General features: G+C 40.6%; 1 protein-coding gene across 2 annotated transcripts in view; it reads right to left on the bottom strand.

Annotated features, from left to right (window-relative positions):
• The window catches only part of Uggt (UDP-glucose-glycoprotein glucosyltransferase), a 188732-nt gene that overhangs the window by 23202 nt on the left and 139473 nt on the right, over positions 1-26057 (bottom strand). For both annotated transcript variants that reach the window (XM_080283702.1, XM_080283701.1), the window contains exons 22-24: positions 12944-13126; positions 5030-5133; positions 4209-4380 (exon numbers count right to left, since the gene is read on the bottom strand). In XM_080283702.1, coding sequence (XP_080139828.1) covers positions 4209-4380; positions 5030-5133; positions 12944-13126 — 459 coding nt within the window. The remainder of the gene's footprint in view (positions 1-4208; positions 4381-5029; positions 5134-12943; positions 13127-26057) is intronic.

Raw genomic sequence — 26057 nt, 5'->3', positions numbered from 1 at the left:
GGGGTGGTTGGGGTTTATTGCTCACATAATGCCACTCAGGGATGAGTGAGGTTGGTCACTCTCATCTTAAATGTCATGACCAACTGCCTAGCCCTGGGCTCCTACATTCCTCATGGAGCAATGTAGGATTGGATGATGGATGGATGTCCTATCAGTTCACCCAACTGATTCCAAAACTCATCCTTCTCTGCCACATCTGTCATCACATGGAGCACTAACAACAACTCAAATAACGTAGTAAAATGTAGTACAGTATATAACATATTTGTTTTAAGGGCAACAGTTAACTTATATTTATATAATACAAATTATGTACTTACCACTATAGTATATTTAGCACAATTAGTCAATTTAGATCATACAGTATAGGTAGTTAACTTGATTACAGTACTCAGATTTTCTCTTGAACTTAGGTCCTTTTTAACCCCTTAACCACGGGGCGTCACTTTCGTGACGCTTGGGAGCAAGGGATCATACTGCGGGGTGACACTTTTGTGATTCTGTGTTATTTTGAATTCGCCCGGGCTTTGAAGTGGTGGCTTGTATCATCTATCAGTACTGCCAATGTCCAACACTAGTCAGCACTCCTAATCTCATCTGTACTCCCATCTATTGTTGACAATTTAGCCATTTCTCCCCGTTCTTGACTCCCCTCCCTACCTCCCCTCCATTACCCTATCTTCTCGCCTGCCTGGCTGTGCTACGCTAAGTAAATCTTCCCTGGAATTTTTCACTGATTTCATCCATTGAAATAAGCCCTATGCCCTATTCTTATAATATATATAATATATTCTTATAATATATACAAGAAAGAAATAAGGTAAGTGAGAGTGCCATACACCTGGAATTGGCTAATTATCACCTGACAACACCTTACGTGCACTCGTTCGCTAATTTTCGCTGTTTATTTCCCCTTGAAATATGCCGTATAATCTATTTTCGTAATAAAAATATATATAAGAAAGGAAGGGAGAAGCCTAAGTGATAATTACATTCACCTGGAACTACCTAATTATTGCAGGCCACCACACTGTATCCTACGCTAAGTAAATCTTCCCTGGAATTTTCCACTGATTTCATCCATTGAAATAAGCCCTATGCCCTATTCTTATACCAAATAATCTATCTATCTATCTATATACCTAGGCTGCTTCCCCCAAGGAAAGGGAGGTAGCCGAGACTGGACGACACACTCCCCATTTACTCATCCATTCAAACACATTTATTCGCATGAAGTATAACCTATTTTCGTAACAAATATACACATAAGGAGGGAAGGGAGAAATCTAAGTGATATTTACATTCACCTGGAACTACCTAATTTATTATGTATTGTCTTGGTTTCCTGCCAATCATTTCACTGCTATATACAGTACCCTTGCGTCCAACACACGTTAGTCTAGCACGATTCACGTCCAGCACGGAGAGCAAATAATTAGTATTATTTAATACGATTTAATTACTGCAACACGAGTGTGTTAGCATAACATGCACAGAGCTCCGAGAAGTGGGCAAAATCCGCAGAGTTCACCTCTAGCACGATCACCCCCAGTCCAACACGGTCATACTGGACATTCCCATGATGATGAAAGCCAATGAAAACTTCTGATCAAGTAGCTTTCCCCGCCTGCTATCGTGACGTGATCGTGATGCCGCCCAATTAAAAACACTTCTGCTGTCACGTGATGTTTTGTTTAAATTTCTCCCGCCACAGCGCCACTCAGTCGCATAATTCGCATTGGAAGGTGCTTTTTTCTTGCTGCATTTTCTGCCCTTGTTACTGCATTTTACCCTGCTCACGATGCCTAGGAAGCCTTCTGAGAACCCCAAGAAGCGTCGGCACCTCCCTCAGGCCACCAAGCTAGAAAGCATCGAGAGGAAGAAGAAAGGGGAGAGGAAAGTTGACATTGCCAAAGCCTACGACATGAATGAAGCCAACGTGAGGACCATAATAAAAAACCAAGACAAGATCCTGGCAGCCGAAGGCTATCACACAGCACTTCATACCAGGTTTGCCGAGGAGACGATGGTAAATCGGAACGGTAACATGGTAAAATTGCCGACGATACCACGGGCATTTGGAATTCATCTGGATGGATTCCTGCCGAGGATACGACGGGCAAAACAGTGTGACCAAAACCCAGGCGACTCAACAGAGAATGTATCGTACTACAGCATTGAACATTTAGCCTGACACTGAATACATATTACTATTTTAGAATAAATATCAATCGTTTTGAAACCCTTCTCATCGGCGTGTGTACCAGTTTATAAACAAAGTTGCTTCTCCTTATTCTCTACCGAGTCAGCGACAGCGATCACTTTCCAGTCACGAGACGGGGCTCTGGCAACAGTGTGAGAAGCATGCCCTTTGCCGAGGATTACAGAGTGCTAGGACAGGCAGAAGCAGGATCTTCCATGGCTGTGGACGAAGATAGTGATTCTGAGTGTGATTTCGAAGGATTTATGAGGGAGGTTGAGGAGAAGCAACAGCCATTGCCAGCTAGTGATGCCAGCAGCCATCCTCCGGGGACCCAGTAGGACTACCTACAGCCTTGGATACCACCTTCCATTCCCAGCAAGCCCACCAACACTATCCTAAAAGGTTAGTTATCATTCATAGCACAGTACCATTTATTATAATTACAATAATACCAATATATGTATAGGTATATGGTAGGTATTTAGGGTGACTTTTCCTAGGGTTGCTGACATAATTCATTTTTCCCCATAAGCTCTATTGTTAGTCCAACACGTGACCCATGCATGACATTATTACCGTGTTGGACGCGAGGGTACTGTATTAGCAGGTCTCATAGGGCTGAAGTTGGTAGTATTGCACCTACCCTAGCCAGGCGGCAGGAGGCCGCCACTATCAGTTCACTGTCGTCTTTGAAAGAGGGAGTATGTCTGATTTGCTCCTGCTAACTTCCACCACTTTATAGCCCCATGCAAAGGGCCCTGTGACATTTACCCCCTACTAAACCTCGTGTAGAAAGAGGTAAAGGGCTGATAATTGATAGAGAGTGACTATGATCTTTTTATTGAGTAAAACAGTGCAAGTGGAATTGTAAATACAGTGTAAATAATGTGTAAATAGCAAGAAAGCAATGAATGTAAATATAAGTGAACAGTGGAAAATAGTTTTATAAGTTACTTCAAGTGACACTGCATAACACAGTGTAAATAAAATAGAAATGTAAATAATGTAAATAAAGTAGAGAACGTAAACAGAAATGTAAATGAGTGGTATTATAAGAATACGAGTATATAACCTAGGAGTAATGAAAGTGAAAGTTTCACTCTAGTATGTATGAATACTATGAGTTATGAGAGTGAAGGTGAAAGTGACTCACTCTCAGTGCTAGTATACAGGACGAGAAAGTGAATGCTACGTATTTTACTGAAAGAAATTGAATCCCTACAGTGACAATAAACTACTATTACTGAAGGAAACTTATGAAGACTGTAGATATATATAAGTGTTATGTAGTAACAGAAATATAAACTGTGAGTGTTTTTATGAATAATAGACAACACTAGCGGCGAACGATCAGAAGTGGGATGGTCATACGCCCTCGTATTTTCATTGCTTTCACAGTGTTTTTTTGGGGGGAGTATTGATTCCAAACTATTTGAGAATCATAGATTAGTGTTTCTAGTGATAATATCAGGCTGTGGTAATCATATTACGAGTTGTCGGGAAGTGTAAAGTGGAGACTTCGTTACCCAACTTCAGAGGTCTCCACAAGTCCTACGGTACTCGATGAAGGGTCAACAAACACCCAAGGAGAAAGCTGAAGGTATGTGCCATAAGTATATTTGATTTTAATATTCTAGGACTAATAACTGATTTTTGGCAAATATTTTTAGAGAGTCTGTCGGAGTGAGAATATGCCCGCAGGAGCCGCAAGTCAAAGCAAAACAAGCCCGCGGTTTAAGGGTTAATGAAATGAGTAATTAAGGTATGCTTTCACAGTCCAAATTCCTCTCATTATTGGTCTTTACTTGGAAAAATTAGCTAAACTTTCCTCCTAACAACTATGAATTTGTATTACTTTATAACAGAATCAGACTATCATAACAACAAGACATCTACATCATCATCATCAACCCTGACCTTTCTTCCCACCAAAAGATGGGGTGAGATTGGGACCACAAAACATGAAGAGACGAAACAAAAGACAGGGATAGGCAAGACAACTTACTTGATCTAAATTGGAGAGTGAGTTAGGATCTTGTGAGAGTCCCTGATACTGGCCCCTGAGGCGATCACCAGCAGCAATGCGGCGGAACTTCTTAAGGTCAACCACAAAGAGTGCAGAGATGTGGTACTTTCGGCCAGCAAGGTGGTTTCGCCAGTACCCTTGTTTCCAAAACCTATGATACAATCAGCCATCCTTTATGACTGTTTCACTTACTAAGCTGCTGCTTTTTTTTTTTTTTTTTTAGTCACTGATGAACTAACACCTATTCAAAGCAAAGTTCATCATTATTAATTATACAGTATAAACCAAAGGCATGCATGTCTCACATAAAGTTGTATCACTTAAAGCAGGATTTTGCCAGAACACATCCAAGGTTTAAGTGGTGTGGAGGATCATATTGCTACACATGACTTTTAATCTTTTTAGCCTTCGTACATCATTAACATTTTATTCTTATCAAACAATTTTGTTCAACTTGAAGACACCATATAAGAAGTGAAGGGATTAATGAAGGCTATGTCTATTCCCTTCTGAACAAAAAGTTAATCCTTAGGTGAACGGGTTATCGAAAGAGAGAGAAAGAGTTGGTGTAATAAAGGGGTTCTAAGGTGGTTAAAGTTAACTGATGACAATCAAAGGCTTATAATGAATAATTTCAACAACAGGGGAAAAACAGTCAATATGAGATAATCTATAAATGAGGATTTGTCATTAATGAAACATATATTTACTGGGAATTTAAAACCAGTGATTCAGTATTATCAACTGACAAAGATCTGCATCACTCCAGTATGATCAACCTTCAGTAATCAGTCTTGTACCTGAATCCTTCAATTTCTTTGCGAGAATCACAGAAGGGTACAAATCCATATGGTGCTCCATCTAAATCTTCATTCTTGAGGTCTTTGATGTCATCTCTCACAACCTGAGAAAAGAGAGTACTTTTCAGTTCCTGGCATGTAAAATCAGATCTCACACACACACACACACACACACACACACACACACACACATGCATGCACAAGTAAAAACACACACACAGTACAATCCCACATATACCGTATCAAGATAACCGGGATTATAAGACAATCGAGAAAATTTGCGGACTGAGAAATATATACAGTAAATAGAAATATAACAGTGTGCACCACTGTGAATGCCCGCCCCAGCAAGAGATAGTCAGTCACGTATGTGTCATGTGAGACTGGATGATGTCAGGCAATGTGAGATGAAGGCACTTCTGGTCAAGGTCATTCCATGGTTAATCCCCTTCCCTTCCTCTAGCTTGGTCACCCTCCATACCACTGCAAGTCAACAGTCTGCTACTGTTGTCAATCAGTCAATAGACAAGCAGTCTCACTGCTATGTTGCTGTGTCATGACAGATGGTGCTTTCTACACTCTGTGATGCCAAAAGTACAAACTAGTCTACAGTGTATTAAGCTCACCTTGAAACGGAAGCTGAACATATACAATAGACTTAAAAAAGGTGAACATTATAAGGCAATGATGACGAAATTTAACATACGAAATCCCACGATTTATGGCATGAAGTCCCAGGGACCCAAGCTCAAGGAATTTTTTATAAACTGCAAGACAAACAAATCCACAGAAAATTGGTATACAGTAATCCCTCTACTATCCGACGTAGTAGAGCCAAAGGCACGTCCGGAAAGTGGTCCCGTCCAGATAGTGAGCCCCAGCCTCCTGGACTTCTACTTATGGACCCTAACCCAGCCTAACTTTGAAAGCCACCTAAATAACTCCCTACCGAACATGCATAGCACCTATTTAAACCTATTTAAGACCCTATTCACATCAATAATGGATATAAAGCACGAAATAAATGAAACGGAACCAAAGAATGAGGAATTAGAAGTGACTGTAACTCAGCCAGGGTACTGTACTTACAGCATGTCTGTGACCGCCTTCTCTAAGGCTTTGGCAGTGGTGAAAATGCTCTTGAACCACATACAGTAATCCAGTGTTGTGCTGCACTTACAGTAATTCTTTGCATTGAGTTATAATTATTTAACACAGCACATTGTGTTAACTGCACCAAGCCAGTTTCAACCGCCAGTTTGCACTCCACAGTTAATCCTTTGCACTCTGAATTCTAATATCTTAACACTGCACAACACTCTAAATTCCCATGTGGTCTAGTGGCGAGGTATTGCAATTTATTCAATGTTTATTCACAAAAAACGAGCATGTGTGGCATCCAATGCTATAAGCATCTACTCGTGACCGAAGTTAGGCAGTAACTGTTGGTGAGGGGGAAACGGAGTTGTCAGATCGCAAAGGCCACATTACCAAACTCCTCAATTTTCATTACCAAAATTAACTTTTCATTACCAAATTCGTAAAGCTAGCATTTATTCTTCACTAATTATATATACAAGTGGAAATACATGTAATCACTCTTCTTATAATAACAGAATGTTGATTATTTTCACACTATGTAGGCTAGCAGATTAATCAGAGAGAGCAAACAATCCACCATCTCCATCCTGTGTATCCTCATACATGTGAAAAATCCATTTGGTAATGCATTATTCTGATTCATTACCAAACAAATTTTTCATTACCAAATTGGCCCACACTTGGTAATGAAAAATACCAAATGGTAACCCTGACAGGGGAGGGGGGAAGGGGGAGGAAGGAAAGGGTGAAGGGGCCATGGTGTAAACAGCTGTTCAGCACCGTGTGGCAATTTCAATTTACGGTTGGGAAAAAATTCAGATTTTCGGGGGGATTTTTTTCTTTTTTTGGCCATTTTTGGATTCCGAAGGTCCAGGCCCAAAATGTCTGGTAAGTGTAGTAAGTGGGGTGTCCGGAAAGTGGGTGTCCGGATAGCATGGGGATTACTGTATTCTTCCTCGGCCAAAAATGTGGTACCGATACGGTTTTCTACCAAACAAACCCAATGGAACCATCTGCGAGCTTACAGTATCTAACAATACCTTGGCAAGTCTGTTCAGTTCAATATCCAATACAATAAGACCTCACTATAATGGACTAATTGGGGTACAAGCCATTCCGAAAAATGCGAAATTCCGATAAAAATGACATCCAGACTTCCCCATGTTAACACGGACTTTTTATGATATACAGTAATCCCGTATGTTTCGCGGATTTTTTTTTACGGTTTTGCCCTCTCGCGGATTTTCTTAGCATTAATAAGTTCAAAAATATCCTTGAATATACGGAGAACAAAAAATTTGAAATTCCCGCCGTTTCCAATTGTAGCGCGGTAAACTCACGCCACCCTCTATCCCTTTCCCGCGGTCCCTCTGCCCTGCATCCCTCAGTCCACGCCTGTCTGCCTCACCTGCTTGGTGCACTAGTAACCGCGCTGTAATACAAGCCACTTGGTCTCCCACGTTATTTCCACATGGCCCAGGACGTAAGCCAGCCTCACTGAAGGCTAATAATACAATCAGTAAGAACTCCAAAGTGACAAAACGATCAAGAAAAGTTATGACCTTAGCAGAGAAAATTGTGTTACTGGACAAGCTAAGAAGTGGCATGAGCTACGCCGCATGCGGTTGTGAGTATGGAGTGAACGAATCGACAGTGCGTTACATTAAGAAAAGTGAAAAAGAAATAAGACATGCAGTTGCTAGCTGTGCATCAACGTCAGCAAAGGTGTCACAACATGTTCGTGATAATGCTCTGATTAAAATGGAAAAGGCTCTGAACATATGGATTGAAGATTTGAACCGCCGACATATTCCTGTTGACACAAATTCGATCAGAGAAAAGGCCAAGGATTTGTACAATCATTTCAGTGATGGAGAGAGAGATGGGAAGCACACATTTATGGCTAGCAAAGGCTGGTTTGAGAACTTTAAGAAGAGATTCTCACTCCACAATCTCAGGATTACTGGTGAATCAGCCTCTGCTGATCACGTGGCAGCAGAAACGTATCCAGCAGAATTTGAAAAAATAGTGAAGGACAAAGGGTATCTGCCGGAACAAGTTTTCAATGCCGATGAGACTGGGCTGTGGTGGAAAAAAATGCCCAGCAGAACTTTTATATCTCGAGAGGAGAGACAGGCACCTGGATTTAAAGCTCAGAAGGACAGAGTATCGCTGCTATTCTGTGGGAACGCAGCTGGTCATATGATCAAGCCTATGCTGCTATACAGGGCTAAAAAACCACGTGCACTTAAAGGGAAAGACTTGAATCAGCTGCCAGTGTTTTATCGTAGCAACAAGAAAGCGTGGATGACGGCAGTATTGTTCAGTGACTGGTTCCATAACTGTTTTGTTCCCGAGGTTGAAAGATACTTGAAGGCAAAGGGGATAGACTTTAAAGTGCTGCTGGTAATAGATAACTGCCCAGGTCACCCTGAATCAATTAAATTTGCACACCCTAACATCGAGGTAGTTTTTCTACCAAAGAACACCACATCACTCATTCAGCCACTTGATCAGGGCATCATTGCTGTTTTCAAGGCAAAATACGTGGCACGAAGCTTTGCTATGATTAGACAAGGCATAGAAGAAGGAGATAACATCAAAATGTGGTGGAAGAAATTCAACATAGCCAACTGCATCATGTTAATTCAACAGTGCCATGAGGAACTCTCTGCTAGCTGCATCAACTCCTGTTGGAAGAAATTGTGGCCTTCAGTCGTGAATGACTTTGCAGGATTCCCAACTGTTGATGCTGAACTTATAAGAATTAAAAATCTTTCGAGGACTGTCGGAGGTGAAGGGTTTTCTGACCTGCAAGAAAATGAAATTCGGGAGGAACTGCTGGGGAATGCAGGAGAAGAACTGACGACTCAAGAATTGGAAGAACTGCTCAATGAAGAAGAGAAAGATGAAGAGGAAGAGGAATCTGGTATAAATGAGTTACCACAGGCGTTGACACTAGAAAAGCTTGGGGATATCACTCGCAGTATGAGGCATACTATCTCCCTGCTAATGTCATATGACCCATCACTGGACAGGGCATTAAAAGTGAAGAATGGGATGGAAGCTGTGTTTGCTCCCTACCATGAAATAATGAAGGAGATGAAACGTGAAAGAGAGCAACTTCCAATAACTATGTTTTTCTCAAAGAAAAACCAACGCAGCCCTGCATCTGCCCTGCCATCTACATCTGGCAACTCATCCTCTCCTGCCTCACCACGCATAGATGATTCATGCATGGAGGACGAGTCAGCTGATGATCCCAGTCCTAACTCCCCTGCCTCGTCTGATGTCTCTGAGTGAAACTCTTCTGTAACTAAAGGTATGTAAAATGATAACAAACAGACATTAACTAAAAATATTCCTGTACTTATAGACGTGAATTAAAGTTTTATGTGGTGCACACCTTGGGAAAAAAATATATATATATATACGTACAGTACGTGATACTGAGCAAAAAAGTCAGGTAACAAGTTTAATAATTTCAACTTAACTTGTGGTGTAATGATTGAAAAATCATTTTGTCAGATTGTGAGTCTTCGAGTGGCGTTGGTGGCTGGCAACAAACAGTAAATAGCTGACAGTGGTCGGGGGAGGTGCGACTGTGTGAGTTGGGGGACATACGACCATGCGAGTGTTTGCTATCACCAGTTACTGCATCTTTTTATTTTGTACTGTTTTGTGAATAAATGTGTAAATAATTGTGTATTACAGTACGGTGTTTACGTTTTTCCTTTATAATGGAGTATGTACTTTCAATCTTGTAAGAAGGTATTTCGGGATGAATATGGAGGTTTCGGGACAATTCGCTGTCAAGGCAAATCGCTGTCACAACAAAAACAAGACAATTCGCCTTCATTAATGAAGATAGCTATGGACGACGCTAGAATATAATTCAAAGGCGACTACAGCGAGGAAGAAACAAGTTAATTATTGACTAAAGGTGCAACTAATAAATAATATCCAGAGCCTACGCTATTGAACATAGACTTTGCTGGATCCCCCTGAAATATAGTTATTAAAGTATCGATTAATTAATAATAAGTATATTTATAAAAGAATTGATTAATTAATAATAAGGCCCTATGCATCCCCGAGGGTGCCACAGGAAATGATTGATTGATTGATTGATTGAAGTATAGTTATAGAATGGCGGGGAATCGTCCATGTTTTGAAAGGGAATTGTCTGACAGCGAATTCTCTCGCAAACAGTATGGACATGGACTGTGTGATGGATAGCATGTTGGACACAAGTGCAAGATTCAATTGTTAATAGAGTATTCACATATTTGGCATTTCGCGGGGGTTACAAGAACGTAACTACCGTGAAATATGCGGGATTACTGTACCAGGCATTAGTCCGGATTGCATGAACGGTTTTTAAACTATTTTGACTACCACTGTGGTACTGTACTGTGTTATAATTTCACTACTTTAATCATATGGTATAATATACACAATAATACTGTACTGTACACCGATAAACATGTCTTTGATGTACCTTACTGTGGTGAACACTGCTGAAGTGGTCAGGCAGTCCGGACTGCTTCTGACTTTATTGGACTTTTTCCGATTTATGGGAATTTAGTCCAGTAGCTCCTCGATTCCGATAAAAGTGAATTCCGGTCTACTGAAGCACATTATATCGAGGTTTTACTGTATTTTATTCATGAGAACATGAACAAATGATATAGACCTTGAGCACTTATTGATGACCTGATGCTCTGGAAAGAAACGACAACTCCTTTGTTCACACATCACTGACCCATGCAGTTCTTCCTCACCTGACTCCACCCCTCACATAGTACTCGGTTGTTCTGCAGGTAACAATGCTGGGAACTGCAAGCACAGTAATTTTGTCCAGCTCAACAAACCTTCATTTCTATCAATTAGATTTTATCTTCTCTGCCAGTGCAAATTTGTTCTAAGATACATTTATGCAAGCAAAAACTAGGATACCGTAGCCACAGCACTAATGCATGGAGTATTGAGGGGCCACAAGGGAAGTCACAGCACTACAGCAATGAGCGAGGCACAGGCTAAGTCACAACACTGGGAGGTAGCCACCATGTACAAGGCACAGATGTGTCCTCATTATATGGAGTCCAGCTGAGAGAAATGAGTGGACGACGGTTAGCTTGGTGCATCGGGTGAGTCGCTCCCGCAACGCATTGTGATTGGCTGGCGTGCTGTATGGTCTGCCCACGCACAAACTGGGTCCCGTGTCTGAGCCGGATGATACACAATGCACTCAAACCTCGATTTAAGGGACCTCCATTTAACCCCTAAAACGCTGATCGTCGCGTTTGCGACGCTCGGCCATAAGGGCAGGACGGCGGGTCGTCACGTTTGTGATTTTAGTATATTTTGAATAACCGCGGGCAAGCAGGCTCCAGCTGGTATTGTCTATCAGTACCACAATCCTCTAGCTACAACTAGCATACTTTATCTTTGTACTACTGACCTCAGTTGTTGCCAAATATCGCGTTTTCCCCCCGTACCCCCCCTACCACGGCCCGGCCAGCCTGGCTGTGATACATGGCAGCGCTCTGAGCGCTCAGAACTGTAAATCTGCGATCTCCTCTCACAAGCAGTTTATGCTACTAGGAAACGCTTGTTTCCCCAGTTGTAACACTAGCTTTTGCCTCTGTTTAGTGTCAGTTTACTGCAGGCTTTGAAAGTGAGATTATGGCGAGTTCTAGCTCTTCCCAGTCAGTGCAAGCGGCCGACAGGAACGAGAATAAAGTGGCGGACGTAAGGCAGAATAAAAGCGCGCCGTGGTGATCTTTTGGGAAGTAATATGATTGAAAATAATGTAGTATACATGTTTTTAGCTGTGAAAATGGAAATGTTTGTTGAGTGATGGGAAAACCGCCGCCACAGTGCATGTCGGTCGTACGCTCCGTTGATTTTAGCCTTATTTTCAGTGCTTATTGTACAAATACGGATTCCTAACTACCTTTACGTTGTTGTATAAAGTGTACTGTGACAGACTGAGGCTGTGGTAGAAAGAAAACCGGGTTTCTGGAGGTGTGAGAGTGAAGACTTTGTTACCCAACTTTGCAAGTCTTCACAAGTCCTTTGGTAGTCAACGAAGGCTCAGCATGTGGCTCAGGAGATAGCTGAATGTAAGTAATATATGCCATAAAAATTTTAATGCTCTAGGGTTAATCTATGATTTTTGGCAAATATTTTTCCACAGGTACTCAGACCCCGCTACAACCCCGCCACAGGGGGGGGATCGCGCGTACACAGCCGCGTTTTAGGGGTTAAGGGATTTCGGATTTAAGGGACTCCACATTCTACTTGACAAACGGGCATTATTGTTTTGTAATGATACGTAATGTCTAGGTTCTACACATTATTATCTTTATACAGTACCAGTAAAATAATGTTCATAATCATATAAATAATTATGTGAAACAATCACTGTGTTTTATTATAAGACTGTCTTTATATGCAGTAAAACAATGGACATTTTCAAGTAAGGGACAAGCTGATTATTCATTTAGTCCCTTAAATCGAGGTTTGAGCGTACCAACAAAAAATGCATAGTACCACCAATTGATTCCCATTTCTGAGCCAGATATTGCCTTGTTTCACAAGATACTGTTCTAATAGTGCTGAGCCCAAAGCCTTGATAGTGTGATAAGCTGGAAATTGTGATGACAGGTATTTTTGCAATATTTTCAAAGTTTTAACAGATATATCAGCATGCTTATATTAAAAAATGAAAATAAAAAATGAGTGGGGTGCTTCAATAATTTAAAAACACTTTGTACAAAAGAAAACAAATATTAAAAGGGGGCTCACCTGGTCAGCATCAACAAAAATAATCTTCTTAATGTCAAGGGGGAAGAGGACATCAAGGAAGAGTATCTTGTAACCCCAGATGATGCGCTGCTTCTCGGTCTGCTGGTGGAGCCACCGAGGCCACTTATATTGTACTAATTCATATTCAAAGCCATACTCCTCTGCCAGCAGTGGTAGCAAGTCCTATATTAAGGAGGGAAATCAGATATAAGAATATTGTAGTCATTAACAAAACAACCTAACTTTTACTTCCCTGTTTTCACTCAGTTTAGATAACCAAAGGGAAACAAAGTTATTCTCTCTTGTCAATTACAACTTGTGGAGTCAGGGAGATTCATTTCAAAACTAAGCAAGGCTGAGGCTGGTGTGTTCATTGTTCCACTACATGCCTAAAAGGCACACTCAAGGCTTCTAATGAAACATCCATCATCATCTAATCCAGTGTTGCCCCATGAGGAGCATAGGAGCCCAGGGCTAGGCAACTTGGTCCTGAAATTTAAGATGAGAGTGACCAGCCTCACTCATCCCTGAGTGGCATTACATGAACAACAGATCCCAACCACCCCTTGGATATAAACCTGCACAGGCTCAATCCAACTGGAGCGCCTTAATTACCCACTAAACCACCAGGTGCCAAAATCTGGTTATATGGTTACCACCCAGCATAGTAAATGGTTTCCTGGTGTACAGGAAACCATCTGGCTTGTCACTCAGTGTAGAGTCACCCGTAGATAGAAGGAAGAGGAAAGAATGAAGGAAAGAACGACAAAAGAGGAAGGTAGGAAAGACAGAAGAGAGGAAAAAGCAGTCCTCAATAGCAGCACTACATCGAGTGAGCGGATGGAGAATGCCCCCACCTACCAATACTTCTAATGAAGTATCTATCACAAAAATTTCTGGTTCCCAGAGTGTTTCCACCACAGAATCAATTGTGTGTTCTGGTAGCATTCATACTGTTAACTTGGGGTAAAACATGCTGCAAGTGATAAAATTCTTCCATACCTACTTCCACACAAAACATATGAATGTTGCATACACACACACACACACACACACACACACATAAATGAGAGAGAGAGAGAGAGAGAATCTGCTTGATAATACTTAACTACCCTCCCTCACTCCTCTAACTGTACTCTGAACTTTACAACCAATTTAAATGATAACCATTCATTTATCATACTCATACCTGTCCAGGCCCCATTTTTCATGGTATTATGCAAAACTGTCTGATGGAAAGTAAATGGATACTATACTTTTACTTTAGGCTTCCATGATCTTCAAGGTTTTCAACATTACGATTATACTATAACAGATCACAGCCTAAAAATGGGAGTACTCATTATATCCAAGGGGTGGTTGGGGTTTATTGCTTATGTGATGCCACTCAGGGATGAGTGAGGCTGGTCACTCTCATCTTAAATGTCAGGACCAACTTGCCTAGCTCCAGGCTCCTATGCTCCTAATGGGGCAACGTAGGACTGGATGATGAATGAATGAATGATAATTAAAAACATGGCCTTTCATCTGGTCCTACTAAGAACTGCTTCAGATGAGAATAAAACATTGGCATTTTTATGGTAATTGACAAAATCCTGGGATCAGCTCCATTATGACTTAAGTACTAGACATAGTAACTTTACAGTGGACATATCCCTACTTCAACATGTTTTTCACACCAAAAGAGGAAAGATTTTTTTGATGAAGTTCACTCATGATGATTTTTTCCAAAGGTAAAATATGGAGTGACTAGATCCCTGATGTAGCAATCCACACGTAAAAGCAGGCTGACAGATGATGTAAAATTCACCTACGGTCTTCATTATATGAAGGCCAAGTTAGGATAATTATTCACAAATTTTCATATTTGCATGGGTATTGAGAATGTATCCCATGCAAATTTTGAGGGAAGCCTGTATCGCTAAACATAAATCTGGTACAGTAACCAGTTCAAAAACACCTTAGCACTGGTAAATCTTTGCTGCTGTTGTTACCCCAGGTACATCTGGACATGAACTCATGGGACTGCAGGAAACTGGCCACTCTGAATGGGTACTCCCACAGATCTTTCTTGGATTTATGTTGAATGAATGTCTGCCGTGACTGTGAGGTGTATGAGGCAAGAAAAGTGTAGTGGTGTGGGGGGGGGGGGCTGCATTATAGTGAGGGCAAAATCTCTTTAACTAAGTCCTTTACGGGTTGAGTAAATATATATGTTCAGAGGAGGATGGCAAAAACAACAACAACAACATGGGTTGGATGCTTTCTTTAGCTTAATAAAATCTTCTGGCAATAGCAAGATTAATATTTTAGTGTCCTAGCTGTCATGCAGAGGTTAAATGAAACAGGTTCTATTCCCTTATGAGCTGGCTGCTTCCCTCAGTTGAATAAAACAGCCTGGTAGGAACCTTAATAAGAAACCTGCAGTGCTCTAGTCTTCCATACATGCAGAGATAATGACATTATATTTAGCTTAAAAAATCAAGGGCTTTTACAATTCTTAGGATGTACTAAGAAAAGTGTAAAGCATTTTCTTAAAAAACTATGATTATGATTTCTTTTAAATCCGGGAGGAGGCGTAGAACTCATCTACTCGGCAGCACTTGCAAACGTTTCTCTCATTGACTCAGACCTGACCCCATCTTCATTTGAATTTATGGAAGTATTAATAAATTTCCATCAGAATACCATTAGAATTGCAACTGTCTATCGACCAGGCCATCCGGGCAGAGATCGAGGTTTTATGGAGGAGTTTGGGCAGTTTCTTGAAGGGTTTTCTCTTAAACCTGGAGGACTTCTTGTTTGTGGTGATTTCAATTATTGGGTTGACAGTCCAGAGTCAAAACCATTTTCTTCAGAATTTCTTGAGTTGATCACTCAGAACAATTTTTTCAATCATGTGAGTAATTCAACCCATGTCTCAGGAGATGTCCTTGACTTGATCTTGTCCCCTGTTGGTTGCGCAGGCGCGTATCAGATGTGGAGGTTAACTCATTTGACCCCCTCATCTCTGATCATGCTCTGATCACTCTTAGCTTTGATGTCCCGAAATCCCCTTCATATAAAAAGGTCATCAGGTTCAGAAATTACAACAATGTTGACCGCCAGTTGATGTGTTTTGAAACTGATCAACGTTTAAACTCCATCGATTCTTCAAGTCTTTCTTCTGGTGAATTGGTTGATATTTACAACGAGCTCAGGTCAATTTTTGACCATTATTGTCCTGAGGTAGTAAAAACAATCACTGTACATGATAATTCTGCATGGTATGGTCCATCCATTAATTCTTTGCGTAGACAACGTAGAAGGGCAGAACATGAGTGGTGCTTGCAGCAGACCGAAGTAACTCGTTTGTGTTATGTTTTTGCGAGAAGAGCAGTCGTTCACACTGTAAAAGCCCAAAAGGCTAGGTATTATCAAAATAAAGTTGATTCATGTGGTGGTGATCAAAAAAAACTGTCTGGAGTTGTGAACAATTTGGTTGGTTGGAGGAATGTAACTGTTAAACCAACTTCTGTATCTGACGCCCAATTGGCTTCTGATTTTGCTTCATTTTTACAAGTAAGATGTCTCGCATAAGAAGTGATTTAGACAGCAGTTCTCCTAGTGAAGCGTACTCAGTTGACTTCCAGCCACGGTCCACTGGGGATCATTTGCTTTCAACATTTCATCCGCTGGATGTAAACAAAGTCAAATGTTACATCAGAGAACTTAATAAAACATTTTGCTCACTCGATCCGTGTAACATGTCACAACTGCCTGATGTGTAAGAGCACACTGCAGACTTTATCTGCAACATAATAAATAGATGCTTCTTAGAAAGTAATTTTGTGCAGTCTGAGAAACGTGCTTTGCTTAGGCCCCTAATTAACCCTCTCAGGCACAGTCACGCGATTCACATGACATGTGGATTTTCTCAATTTGATCAGTCACTCGAATCGCGTTCCTAAGCACAAAAAAATTAGCCCAAAACTAAGTTTCTGGCGAAATCGCGTCAAATTTTGACGAATTGTAGCGAGTATAGCGCTTTCCAATGGTAAGGCATTGGCAACACTGAGCTGCCTGATTGGGCCCAGCACGTAGCAGTATACCTCAGACTCTTCCAAGCAGCCAGGCAGTGGGCTGCGTTGTGTCTTCAGTCCCTTTAAACTCCTAATTCTCCCCCTCCTTCCTGAGCCAAAGCCCCTATGGACTCAGTGTGATAATGCAATATTTATGAGCATATTTGTATGTGATACTGTCAATGGAACATAGATATATGTCATGAAAAGGAATTGTGTCCGGCCTACGAGCCGATATGCGTGTTCACTGTTGCGGGGTTTTGCCTCTCGCTCTCCCCAAGGCCCATGGCGTGATTACAAATATGTATATAATGAAGCCAATGCCTAAAGTGTATTATGTGTGAAAGATATTGTGGCTGGCTCGTGAAATTATGGTACCATAGTGTGGAATGGGGCAGGCATCACGTATAGTTTTTATAGTCGGGAAGGAAGAATTAGTGGTGTTTAGTGATGGAATTACTGTGATTCTGATAGTGAAAATGCGTATCGAATTGTGTGAAATACACGTCAAACATGCTGCGGGTGTTCGTGAAGGAGTGTGGTGTATGCCAACACAATAGAGTCGCAGTGAGTGTTCACAGAGAAATATTTCATGCATTCACTGACTTTGATAAAACCAAGTGCAAGTGTCAGAGACAAGAAATATGCCACAGCCACATGTACATACGTATGTTGTGCAGCGAATGTTCGTGGAGAAATCTATTGTGTGGATTGCACGTGTTTTAGGCAAATGTATCGCAAGGAGAGAAGAAAATATGCAAGGATGAACCCAAACTGTTTTATAGATTTGTTAATGGCAAACTGAAACAAAAGGAAGGAATCACCACTCTGAAAGTAGAAGGAGAGGTCTTTAAGGATGCGGCAATGCAAGCAGAAATAATGAACAAACGTTTCCAGTCAGTTTTCACTAAAGAAAAGGAGCTTGTGGAAGGGGAGGGAGTGATTAGAAATGTTCCGGTGATGAAAGATATAAAAGTGGAGGTACAGGAAGTGTATAATTTACTGGAAACTCAAGATGTAAGGAAAGCCCCAGGACCTGATGGAATTTCTAATTGGGTACTGAAGGAATGCAGAGAACAAATGGCGGATAAAATTCACAGTTTAATCGTATGCTCACTGGAAGAGGGGAAAGTGCCAAAAGAATGGAAGAGGGCAAATGTGGTACCAATTTACAAGGGAGGAAACAGGGAAGAACTCCTGAATTATAGACCAGTGTCTCTAACCAGCATGGTCGCAAAATTGTGTGAGAGAATCCTGAAAGACAAATGGATAAAATATCTGGAAGAGATGAATATTTTGGCTGAATGTCAGTTTGGATTCAGAAGTGGAAGGTCATGTGTTTCTAACTTGTTGAGCTTTTACTCAAGAGCGATTGATGTGGTACAGGAGAGAGATGGTTGGGTGGATTGTGTGTACTTAGACTCAGAGAAGGCCTTTGACAAGGTACCTCATAAGAGACTAATGTGGAAACTAGAATATATAGGAGGACTAAAGGGGAAACTTCTGGAATGGATGAGAGACTTTTTGAGAGACAGACAAATGAGGACAGTAATAAAGGATAAGATGTCTGGATGGAGGGAAGTAACAAGTGGAGTCCCTCAAGGCTCAGTGTTGGCGCCAGTAATGTTCCTGATTTACGTAAATGATATGGTAGATGGAGTGAACAGTTATGCAAGTCTGTTTGCTGATGATGTAAAGATCTTGAGGAAGGTAGAGGTTGAGGAGGATTGTAAAATACTGCAGGAGGATTTGGATAGGATACACAATTGGAGCCGGACGTGGGAAATGAAATTTAATGTAAAGAAATGTAAAATATTGGAAATAGGTAAAAGTACCAGGAGGCCATCACTGAATTATTTGTTGGGTAATGAATTAATCACAAAAAGGAGAGAAGAGAAAGATTTGGGAGTGCTGGTCCAAGATAGTTTGTCACCAAAAAAGCACATTAACAAGATAGTTGGAGAGACTTATAAACTCTTGACTAACATAAGAGTAGCATTTCATTATATGGATGAGGAGATGATGAAAAAATTGATAGTGGCCATGATCCGCCCCAGGTTAGAATATGCAGCGGTAGTGTGGTGCCCACACAAAAAGAAAGATATAAACAAGATTGAGAGAATACAAAGAACAGCAACCAAGATGGTCCCCAGTCTGACAGACCTGTCATACAGAGAGAGGCTGGAAAAACTGGATTTGCCTTCGTTAGAGGAAAGGAGAAAGAGGGGAGACATGATTGCAGTGTTCAGGACCGTGGTGGGAGTAGATAAAATTGACAAAGAAGATCTGTTTGTATGGAAAAACTGGATTTGCCTTCCTTAGAGGAAAGGAGAAAGAGGGGAGACATGATTGCAGTGTTCAGGACCGTGGTGGGAGTAGATAAAATTGACAAAGAAGATCTGTTTGTATGGGATAAGAGAGCAACAAGAGGACACGGAATGAAATTGAAAAAGTCAAGCTGCTCGAAGGATATCAAGAAATATAGCTTTCCTTACAAAAGTACAGACTTATGGAATAGCCTGGACAAAGAGATCGTCCAGTCTAAAAACTTAAACGAGTTTAAAGCTAAATTCGACTTATTGAGAAACAGCGACGGAAACCCACGAGCATAGTACATTCCGTGTATATCACAATTAGGTATATTAGGAAAATACTTAAATATTTGGAACGACTTAGACAAAGAGGTGGTGCATGAGAAAAACATTCATGTGTGTAAAGGTAGACTTGATAAATGTGGATATGGAGACAGGACAACACGAGCATTGCGCAATTCCTGTATACTACAAATAGGTAAATACAAATAGGTAAATACATGCACATACACTCACCCACACCCACACGCTCACCCACATGCACATGCTCACCCACACGCACACGCTCAACCACACACGCACACGCTCACCCATGAACCTGATGTCATGTGCTTTGTAGAGACCAAATTAAGAGAAGATATTGATGTTCATTTGGGAGATGGTAAATACAAACTGTGGAGAAAAGACAGAAAAGAAAAAAAGGGAGGAGGAGTGATGATAGCAGTGAAGAACAACATAAATGTAGATACTGTGGAAATGGGAGAAGGCAGGGCTGAAGTGATATATATGAAATTAGAAACTGGAGAGAATGTTAAGCGAGATATGGCGGTAGTGTATGTTCCCCCAAAGACGAGAGCATGGAAGGATGACGAATACCATGAGATGTTGTCAGATATGGCTAGCTACTTGCAAAAAATAATTGAGAAAAGCAATAATATAATTTTGGTGGGTGATTTTAATTGTAAAGAGGTGAACTGGGAGGAATGGTACTCGGGAGGCGGCGAGGATTCGTGGGGCACTATGTTATTAAATATAATAATGAATAATGTGATGATGCAATGGGTCAAAGAAGAGACACGGTTTCGAGGTGAGGACACACCAGCAAAGTTAGATTTACTGTTCACCAAAGAACCCGATGTAACAGAATCATTGGAATATCTCTGTCCTTTGGGAAAAAGTGATCACGTGGTCAGTGAGTTCCAGATGTTAATAGGAAACGTCGAGCTAAGAGACGAGCTTCATAGACAGGGAAGATACAACTTTGGCAAAGCAAATTTTACAGGATTGAGAAACTTTTTTGAAAATGCGGATTGGAGAAAATTAAGAGAAACAAGAGAGATACAGAGGAAGTGGGATATCTTTCTAGACCTTTATAATTTGGGAGTGGAAAAATTTGTACCAAGAGTAAGAGGGAAAGAAAACAGGAAAAAGGAGTGGTTTAATAGAAGGTGTATGATAGCAAAAAAAGAGAGAGATAAGGCATGGAACAATTGGAGAAAGAGAGGTAATGACAGAACAAAGGAAGAATATAAAAGAACAAGAAATGAATACACAAGAATACGTAGAGAAGAAGAAAGGAATTTTGAAAAAGGTATAATTGACAAATGCAAGGATGAACCCAAACTGTTTCATAGATTTGTTAATGGTAAACTGAAACAAAAAGGAAGGAATCACCAAGCTGAAAGTAGAAGGAGAGGTCTTTAAGGATGCGGCAATGCAAGCAGAAATAATGAACAAACGTTTCCAGTCAGTTTTCACTAAAGAAAAGGAGCTTGTGGAAGGGGAGGGAGTGATTAGAAATGTTCCGGTGATGAAAGATATAAAAGTGGAGGTACAGGAAGTGTATAAATTACTGGAAACTCAAGATGTAAGGAAAGCCCCAGGACCTGATGGAATTTCTAATTGGGTACTGAAGGAATGCAGACAACAACTGGCGGATAAAATTCACAGCTTAATTGTATGCTCACTGGAAGAGGGGAAAGTGCCAAAAGAATGGAAGAGGGCAAATGTGGTACCAATTTACAAGGGAGGAAACAGGGAAGAACCCCTGAATTATAGACCAGTGTCTCTAACCAGCATGGTCGCAAAATTGTGTGAGAGAATCCTGAAAGACAGATGGATAAAATATCTGGAAGAGATGAATATTTTGGCTGAATGTCAGTTTGGATTCAGAAGTGGAAGGTCATGTGTTTCTAACTTGTTGAGCTTTTACTCAAGAGCGATTGCTGTGGTACAGGAGAGAGATGGTTGGGTGGATTGTGTGTACTTAGACTTAGAGAAGGCCTTTGACAAGGTACCTCATAAGAGACTAATGTGGAAACTAGAATATATAGGAGGACTAAAGGGGAAACTTCTGGAATGGATGAGAGACTTTTTGAGAGACAGACAAATGAGGACAGTAATAAAGGATAAGATGTCTGGATGGAGGGAAGTAACAAGTGGAGTCCCTCAAGGCTCAGTGTTGGCGCCAGTAATGTTCCTGATTTACGTAAATGATATGGTAGATGGAGTGAACAGTTATGCAAGTCTGTTTGCTGATGATGTAAAGATCTTGAGGAAGGTAGAGGTTGAGAAGGATTGTAAAATACTGCAGGAGGATTTGGATAGGATACACAATTGGAGCCGGACGTGAGAAATGAAATTTAATGTAAAGAAATGTAAAATATTGGAAATGGGTAAAAGTACCAGGAGACCATCACTGAATTATTTTTTGGGTAATGAATTAATTACAAAAAGGAGAGAAGAGAAAGATTTGGGAGTGCTGGTCCAAGATAGTTTGTCACCAGAAAAGCACATTAACAAGCTAGTTGGAGAGACTTATAAACTCTTGCCTAACATAAGAGTAGCATTTCATTGTATGGATGAGGAAATGATGAAAAAATTGATAGTGGCCATGATCCGCCCCAGGTTAGAATATGCAGCGGTAGTGTGGTCCCCACACAAAAAGAAAGATATAAACAAGATTGAGAGAATACAAAGAACAGCATCCAAAATGGTCCCCAGTCTGACAGACCTGTCATACAGAGAGAGGCTGGAAAAACTGGATTTGCCTTCGTTAGAGGAAAGGAGAAAGAGGGGAGACATGATTGCGGTGTTCAGGACCATGGTGGGAGTAGATAAAATTGACAAAGAAGATCTGTTTATATGGGATAAGAGAGCAACAAGAGGACACGGAATGAAATTGAAAAAGTCAAGCTGCTTGAAGGATATCAAGAAATATAGCTTTCCTTACAGAAGTATAGACTTATGGAATAGCCTGGACAAAGAGATCGTCCAGTCTAAAAACATAAACGAGTTTAAAGTTAAATTCGACTTATTGAGAAACAGCGACGGAAACCCACGAGCATAGTACATTCCGTGTATATCACAATTAGGTATATACTTAAATATTTGGAACGACTTAGACAAAGAGGTGGTGCATGAGAAAAACATTCATGTGTGTAAAGGTAGACTTGATAAATGTGGATATGGAGACAGGACAACACGAGCATTGCTCAATTCCTGTATACTACAAATAGGTAAATACAAATAGGTAAATACATGCACACTTTCGCACACTACATAACTCCTCATCTTCAAGCTACTGCCAGCATCTCAACACCTCTGGAGGAAGTGAGTTATCTGTATTTTGTTGATCTGTATATTGACCTATTTCTATAGTTCCATATTCTTTACACATATAAATAATGTTTTTTACATACACACATATGAGATGGAAGAAAGTTCAGCTTCTTTGTCAGAACCTGGCAAAAAGACTAATGGTCATGTCGAGTTTCTGACAGCACTATCAAAAACCTTATGATCTTTTATGTGTATACTTTGAGTAAAAAAAGAAAATAATAAAACGTAACGAGCAAAAATATGTAGCCGTGGGTGAGGCCGAGGATGAGATGGAGAGATGGGGTGGAGAGGTATATGAGAGAGGGGGGTGTGAGTTGGGAGCAGGGGAGTGAAATGGCGGGGGACAGGGCGACTTGGAGGCGATTTGTTTGTGGCCACCCCAAACGGGATTGAGGCGTCTGGCAATAGATAGATAGATAGGGTGAGGTAGGGAAAGTGTTTTTTATCTCACGTGCGGGTGGGGAAGAGTATTCTACGTTTGTCGTCCAAGTACTCCAAAACTATTGGACGTATTGACTTCCCGTAAGAACCATGATAAAGAGGAAAATTCTACGTATGTTCATTTGCAGAATATAAGCCTCTGGGAGCATTTTCTGTTGGAAAAGTTGGGGGAACAGACTTTCGGTAAAGTCGAAAGTGCTTGGAGGAGTAATCTCACTTTGTCGGCCAATTACTCAAAAACTATTGAACGTATCGATTTCCTATAAGAACCATGATAAAGAGCAGTAAATTCTACGTATGTACACGACATAACAATGTAATATCTATGATAAGAATTCGTTGTTACGTAGGTGGGAATATTGCATATGCTGTGCACACATCACGAAAGTGACGTACGGATGTGAGTTCCCAGTCATTTTTGGCGATTTACTCGAGAACTATGAGGCGTATGGAAACCAAAAGGTGCTCATTAGAAAGCTGGTGAAATTCTGCATAATATTATGCAGTAAAAACATAACATCTGCGAGAAAATTTTCATATTGGAGTTCCTTGATTTTTTTTCAAAAATGCTTTCAGTTTTTGGCTATTTTCTCGAAAACTACAAATCGTATCAACACCGGATTTGTCTCTTTAGAAAGCTGATGAAATTCTCTATCAAAACTTCTAATAACATTTTCCTGTATGATGGAAAACACTCGAATGGTGATGTTGGGAAGTGAACGTCACGTAGCAAAATTTTATTCACGGCCGCCTAATGTTGTTTTATTCGTGTTTTCCTGATTTTTCGTGGTGCTTATCAGCTAGAACAAACATCGACGAATAAGATGACATAGGTTTCATGGCAGTATATTGATGTTTGGGTAGCGAAAATAAGGAGAGAATACGTGTTATTTGCCGCATGCGGGCAGCCGGGCCGGGCAGCTTCGCAGATAAAGTCGTGCGCTGGAAAACTTACTGAAACTTATCGTGCGCGAGAGGGTTAAGAAACCTGGCCTTGATGTCGAGAGCATGACAAATTATCGTCCCGTCTCTAACCTGTCTTTTTTTTATCCAAGATTATTGAGCGGGCCATACTCGATCAACTCTTACCACTACTGGAACACAACAGAGTTGTTCCTGTTGTTCAATCAGCATACAGAAAATACCATTCAACTGAAACTGCACTAACAAGGATTCAGAGCGACTTGGTGGCAAACACTTGTAGTGGGATGTCCTCTCTCCTAGTTCTGTTGGATCTGTCTGCAGCTTTTGATACAGTAGATCATAAACTATTGTTGGATGATCTGTATTTTTATGGCGTTCGTGATAGTGCCCTTTTGCTCCTTAAGTCATATCTGTCGGACAGATCTCAGAGAGTGGTTGTTGATTACGCTAGCTCTGATTCTGCTCCTATTCTATTTGGAGTCCCTCAAGGATCAGTTTTGGGTCCAATTCTATTTACTATCTACACAAGTAGTTTATCATCTCTACTTGATGGTCATGATGTGTCCTATCATTTTTATGCTGATGACACCCAGCTCTATGTTAAGATGTCAGATATCAACGATACTAAGACAAAGTTTGAATCTCTAATGTCTGATATTAAGATTTGGATGGCTAAGAGGAAACTTAAGCTGAATGATGGTAAAACTGAGATCATCATCATCAGAGGAAACAGAAGGGGTGATGACACTGACAATGCCCTGGCTTTGAACATTGGTGTGTCACAGCTGCATCCAGTCAGTTCTGTTCGAAATCTGGGTGTTTATTTTAATTCTAAGTTAAATTAAAAAGAACATATTAATCAGGTTGTATGAGGGTGTAACTTGCATATCAGAAATTTGTACTCTGTGAGAAAATTCCTGAATAGACGGTGCCTCTTAACATTGGTCCATGCAGTGGTTTTGTCTCGTGTTGATTATTGTAATTCACTGTGGGTTGGTCTTCCAAATAATATACTAACAAAAGTTCAGTCTGTGTTGAACAGGGCGGCACGGCTTATCTTTGATCTCCCCCCGAGAACCTCAACTACCCCGTTTCTGATTGAGTTGCATTGGTTACCAGTAAAGGCTAGAATTGAATTTAAACTGTGTCTTATTACATTCAAGGTTCTTAAGTTTAGTGAACCGAAGTATCTTGCTGAATTGTTAAAACTCCCATCGACACGCCCGGGTGTGATGTTACGCAGCGAAGATGATTCCTTGCGTCTTGATGAGCCAGGAGCCATTCACCAGTCATCTTTCTCTGATCGTTCTTTTGCATATAGAGCCCCTAGATTATATAACAGATTGCCATTGTCCATAAGACAACTCTCTACTGTTGAATCCTTTAAGAGACAGCTGAAAGCCTTTCTTTTTTCAAAATGCTACGACCTGGAGAGAGGTACTATGACGGATGATTATAGGGGTTTAATTATTGCCACTTTCATGTACATATGATGTAGCTTGTATTATATACGAGAAATGTCACAATTCTTGTAATTGTAAAAATAACGTATGTGTGTTGAGCGCTAGTGAATTCCCAAAAGGAAGCACTGGCGCTTTTGAGAAACAAAAGGCCAGATTATTTTTATTATTATTATTATTATTAAATCAGATATTTCCCCCCTAAATTAATGATCTATGATTTCCATCCCTTTAACCATCATGTAATCCTTTTCTGCTTCACCAAGAGCATAGCAAGTTTGTTTAAATATGGATC

Source organism: Coenobita brevimanus, chromosome 98 (genome assembly GCF_032717465.1).
Source record: "Coenobita brevimanus isolate Jiangsu-jjx chromosome 98, ASM3271746v2, whole genome shotgun sequence".
Classification (NCBI taxonomy): Eukaryota; Metazoa; Arthropoda; class Malacostraca; order Decapoda; family Coenobitidae; genus Coenobita; species Coenobita brevimanus.
Note: the sequence above shows the minus strand (reverse complement) of the source record. Positions and strands in the feature narration are given on the sequence as shown.